The sequence below is a fragment of the Sinocyclocheilus anshuiensis genome, unplaced genomic scaffold, assembly GCF_001515605.1.
Source record: "Sinocyclocheilus anshuiensis isolate Anshui unplaced genomic scaffold, SAMN03320099.WGS_v1.1 scaffold601, whole genome shotgun sequence".
In the NCBI taxonomy this organism is placed as follows: Eukaryota; Metazoa; Chordata; class Actinopteri; order Cypriniformes; family Cyprinidae; genus Sinocyclocheilus; species Sinocyclocheilus anshuiensis.
In genome coordinates, this window is record NW_015536496.1 from 884353 (window position 1) to 889554 (window position 5202).

A 5202-nucleotide genomic window follows, 5' to 3' on the forward strand; every position below is an offset into this window, starting at 1 on the left:
TATTATAAGTTGTTATATTATTATAAAATCAATATCATTTTATTATAATTTTGTATTATTATAGTTATTTTAATATTTTATATATAACTATTATTATTATTGTCATCATTGTTTATGTCTATTTATATTTATTTTATATACAGTATAACTTTTAAAGAACTTCACAACATTTATTCTGGTATATTTTCCGCAGTTTATTGAGTGGCCCCAGGTGGCGCTAAGGAGCACAAGTTTTTATTTTTATTTTTTCTGTATTTGTGATGTCCTCATTTATGCTTTTATTAAGGGCATGTGCATATGCTGTGCATGTCAAATCTGGATGCTGTGCTCACTAACCTCAAAAGGGCTTTATATTACTAATGTAAATTATGCTTGAATTGCAGTGCATAAGTATTGAATAAGCATTGAACAATCAGAATCAGAGTTATTTGCATTTGACCTCAAATGTCACGGTAAACGATGAATATAAAGCTGTGCTTTGCAAATGCTGAAAAATATATTAAAAGTAGTCAGTAGAGATAGAAAAAAAAAGCTCATTAAATGCTAATTGTTGTTGGCAGGAATTTGAAACAGTGACTTTTATTTCTTGTTTCTGTCCTTCATCACATGACCGTGTGTCGCAGGAATCAGTCTAATGTGCGCTGCATGCACACAGCCGTCAAACTCAATGAAGTGGTGGTCAATAAGTCTCAGGGAGCTCATCTGGTGCTCCTCAACATGCCCGGACCACCCAAGAGCAGAGGCGGCGATGAAAACTGTATCCTTACACAAACTACACTCACAAAACTCACATTTATAAAAACACATTCATCTCTAAATCTGAGTGGATGAGCCACATTTGAATCAGTTAACTAAAACTGTTAAACATATTTGAAATTAAGCTGAAATCAATTCAAATATACAGTAAATATTAAATAAAACTAACTGAAATAAGTTTCATTTGAAGCACTAAAATTACTATCTTAAAATAAATATATGCGAATACTGAAGTAAAACTAAAACTGATATAAAATAAATTCAACCTAAATAGTAATATGAAAAAATAATAATGATAAAAATGTCAAAAGCACATAACAAAATTAAACTAAAATTAAGACTGAAAATATAAAACTGAATGCAAAATATTAATAAAAAGTTTATAAATAATACTAAAATAAAATTTCAGATAATATACTATTTTTAATATTTCATTTTACTTCCATTCATAGTTATTATTTCCATTATTTATATAACTATATTGCTCAAGGAAAGGGTTATTTATTATTATTATTATATTTGTAACACATTATTGATTTTAGTATATTTACTGTTTTACTACATCTGTTTTTTTAATCACGGTTAACAGGATTTTAGACATTAAGCATCATGTCATGCATAACAATACGCATTTACTGTGGTAAAATAACTGTAATGTACGATCTTGAGTAGATTATGGCTTTATTACTTAAAATCTCTCTTACTATACAAAGATGTCTCTCCGGAAGTGTTATTTGGAGTAAAAAACATGCATCATGTTGATCCTTGATGCTGACTCAGACATGGAGTTTCTGGAGGTTTTGATGGAGGGTCTCAACCGGGTCCTGTTGGTGCGCGGCGGCGGTCGTGAAGTCATCACCATATACTCATAAAGCGGACTGTGGCAGGAATTAAGTTTTTTTTATTTTCCCCAAAGCAAAACCGGACGTCATGGAGACAGCTAGCGGCGTTACGTCTGGCTGTGTTCGTTAGAGGAAGAGACTCAACATGAAGGAAACGAGACGAGCGATGGCTCGATTCATAACACGACACTTTAATTTATGACTCTTACTGTTTTCTTTGGTTTGTTCGTACAATCTGTGCTAGTTTTTATGTCTGTTTATTGTGCAACATTGTTTGGTTTTTCCGAAGGCTAAAACGTTGAGTGATATTCAGTGTCACAAAAGCAGGTAAACATTTGAGTTGCTAATGCCTGTTTAATATTGATTCATTCGTCTCCATTATGAACCTGCATTGCTTTTTTATTTGCATATGCTAGCTACGATTCAAATCACTTGATACCCAAAATAGCATCTAGCTTCAGTGAACCAGGCCGCGAAAACAAGTGTTTGTGCTGTTTGGCATATCCAAGACGCAAAAACGCACTTTTTCCGATATCAAGAGAATGTTTGAGTTTTTTACATTGGATAATTTTAACAATAATGCAGCGCAGATGATGAATGTGTCGGAAGACGTTACTGACTTCATGATACGGATTGTGCAATAACATTTATTCATTATCAAGGCATCACTAGCCGAACATGTTGTCCACTTACTGAGGGTTTTATATTATAAAAGTTTAAATGTTTAACGCGAACAGCGTTCAAGGAGAAAAGCCATAATGTTTGGTCTCGTTATTGAGTACTGAGGTTTTGTTTTGGCTCCATCTCGAAATGAATCGCTGAAACCAGTTTAATCAGGATAATTTCAGCTGTATTTGCACTTTTTATTAGATTTTTTTTTTTTTTTTTCGTAAATTGTATGATGAAAGCACAGGGCACGGCTGGCCCATCCAGCACAACATTTGCTGATGATCAAAACCAGCACTGCAAAATCTTTTTCTCTCAGCAATAAACGTGTTTTTCGATGAGATGGAATGAAATTTAATCTCTGTCTTGACGTTCATGACGATATTGGGTATGTTAAACTTGGAGAATGCTTAAATTAAACGACATTACTATTAAGAGTAATGTTTAAAAGCATCCAGTTAATGATCGTAATCTATTAGGATTGAAGGTGAAGCGTGTTTGTCCTAGTGGCATCAAACGGAATTGCAGTTTGTTTGAGTGACAACTGAGCTGGACATTCACTCAACCAATAGAGTGAATTTGGGGGCGGGGCTATTGGTTTCTGACCAATAGCTGATAGGGGGAGTGTTTAACATTTGTTTGAATACAGTAATTATGTTTAGAAATCACACACTTCACCTTAAACAGGTTTAGGAACTATTGTGTTTAGACAATCACAAAGCAGTGTTAGCTAGATTTACATTTTATTTTTGCTGTTCATTTTTTTTTTACACATCGTGTTCTTATCAGGTGATACAGTGACTAGCAGTAAGCCATATCTGTCTATCTGACCTGCGACCCGCCTCATTGGTCCAAAACACTGCATATTAAACAGCTGATGTATTCTGATTGGCTGTGACTTTGCAGGATTTTGTCTGTTTTCCGCATTCATTCAACTTGGTTAGGACACGGTGTCACAAGCAACGTACATTACCGTTCAAAAGATTTTTTTTGTTTAAAAAAGAAATATACTTTTATTCAGCAAGGATGCATTAAATTGATCAGAAGTGACAGTAAAGACATTTATAATGATACAAAAGATTTCTATTTCAAATAAATGCTGTTCATTCAAACTTTCTATTAATCAAGGAATGCTGGCAAATAAAATGTGTCACAGTTTCCACAAAAATATGAACTGTTTTCAACACTGATAATAATCAGAAATGTTTCTCGAGCAGCAAATCAGCATATTAGAATGATTTCTGAAGATCATGTGACACTGAAGACTGGAGTAATGATGCTGAAAATTCAGCTTTGATCACAGAAATAAATTATATTTTACTATATATTCACATAGACACCAGTTCTTTTGAATTCTAATAATATTTGACATTTTTACTGTATTTTTGATCAAATAAATGCAGCCTTCGTGAACATAAGAGACCTAAAAAACATTGAAACATCTTACCGACCCCAAACTTTTGAACAATAGCATCTGATGATGATTCAGAATTATAGGAAGATGAGTGCCAAAAATAAATGAAAAGAAACTGCAGAAAGTCAAACTCCGTCAGCTGATGCTCATTCAGTGGGTCTGAGATGTGAAGGTCCCTCTCAGTGTTTATACCCGGCAGTTTCTTTGAAACCCCTGTCAGCGGTGCAGTATTTTTCTACAGTGTGTCGTGATGTAGAGGAGGCAGAGGGATGTGCTTAGATCATCTTATCATATGTTCTCTGAGGATGTAGTTTCTGCACTGCTCAGCTGTGGTGAATGTCTTTCCCTTTAGGAGAAATTGTGAATTTTAGGACATGGAAAATCTGGGGATTTTATGTAATTTTTTTGTTTTTTAAATATGTGTTTATTTTATTTTATGTGGTCATTTTTGTTATTCATTTTACATGCCATAGTTTTTCCCTCTTTGTATGAAGAGTTTTTTTTAAAGGACCTGAAGGTTATTCAACATACACATGTACAGTTATAAATTTTCCTTTCTTCATTCTTTCATTCATCAAAGATTCACTGAGGTGTTTTGAGTCATCTGTGACCTCACTGAAAGATATGGAGATCAAAATGTAAATATCAGAATAAAACAACAGCTGAAGAGCAGAGGAGGATGATGATGATGATGATGATGAAGACTGCTGGGAGTTCTTCATGTAGTGTGTTTAATCATAGACGGATGCACTTGTAAGATCTGTGGAATTATTTACTGTACATAGAATTCTAATTCTGCATAGAATTCTAAATTCTTTGCAACAAAGTTCTATGCAAATTTTTGGCACAATTTATTGCCATATTTTTAGAATACATAACCAGTGGGGTTCAAAACTCTGAGATCTTGTAGGAAAAATAAAGCTGTTTTTAAAATGTTAAAACTCTCTCTCTCTCTCTCTCTCTCTCTCTCTCTCTCTCTCTCTCTCTATATATATATATATATATATATAATTCAAAAATGTATTATAGTTACACACACACATATAAAATAACATTGTAACATTATATACATTATAACATTTTTCTGTTATTTTTTAAAATCCTAAAACGGTTTATTTCCAGGTTTAAATTTGATTTTGAAAAGTGCAGATTCTCAGATTTTTAAAAACCTCTGGTATGTGTATACCGTATATTGATGGATACTGAGTATTTTCAGCTGAGTTTAACGCATTGTATCACGTTTAATGTTTTTACCCATGTTTAAATCCATGTTTTCTCCAAAATCAGCACAGAAACATGGAAAGGCTGCATCTTCTGTCTGAGTCTGTTCGTAGGTCACTCAGTGTCATCTACCTCACAGTGTGTGATGGCTTTACTCGCGTCCAGTGTTGTATGATGGGTCATGCTTTTTTTTTTTTTTTTTAATAAGAATCATCTGTCATCTCAGAACCCTGTCTGTTTGAAAGAAGATCACAGGGTGTGTGTGTGTGTGTGTGTGTGTGTGTGTGTGTGTGTGTGTGTGGG

At 33.6% G+C, this 5202-nt stretch overlaps 1 protein-coding gene across 1 annotated transcript in view; it reads left to right on the top strand.

Annotated features, from left to right (window-relative positions):
• LOC107686998 (solute carrier family 12 member 7-like) overlaps positions 1 to 3254 on the top strand; it is a 79558-nt gene extending 76304 nt beyond the window's left edge. The window contains exons 24-25 of the mRNA XM_016484136.1: positions 624 to 757; positions 1537 to 3254. Of these exons, the coding sequence (XP_016339622.1) occupies positions 624 to 757; positions 1537 to 1628 (226 nt within the window). The 3' untranslated portion in view covers positions 1629 to 3254. The remainder of the gene's footprint in view (positions 1 to 623; positions 758 to 1536) is intronic.
• Positions 3255 to 5202: the final 1948 nt, after the last annotated feature.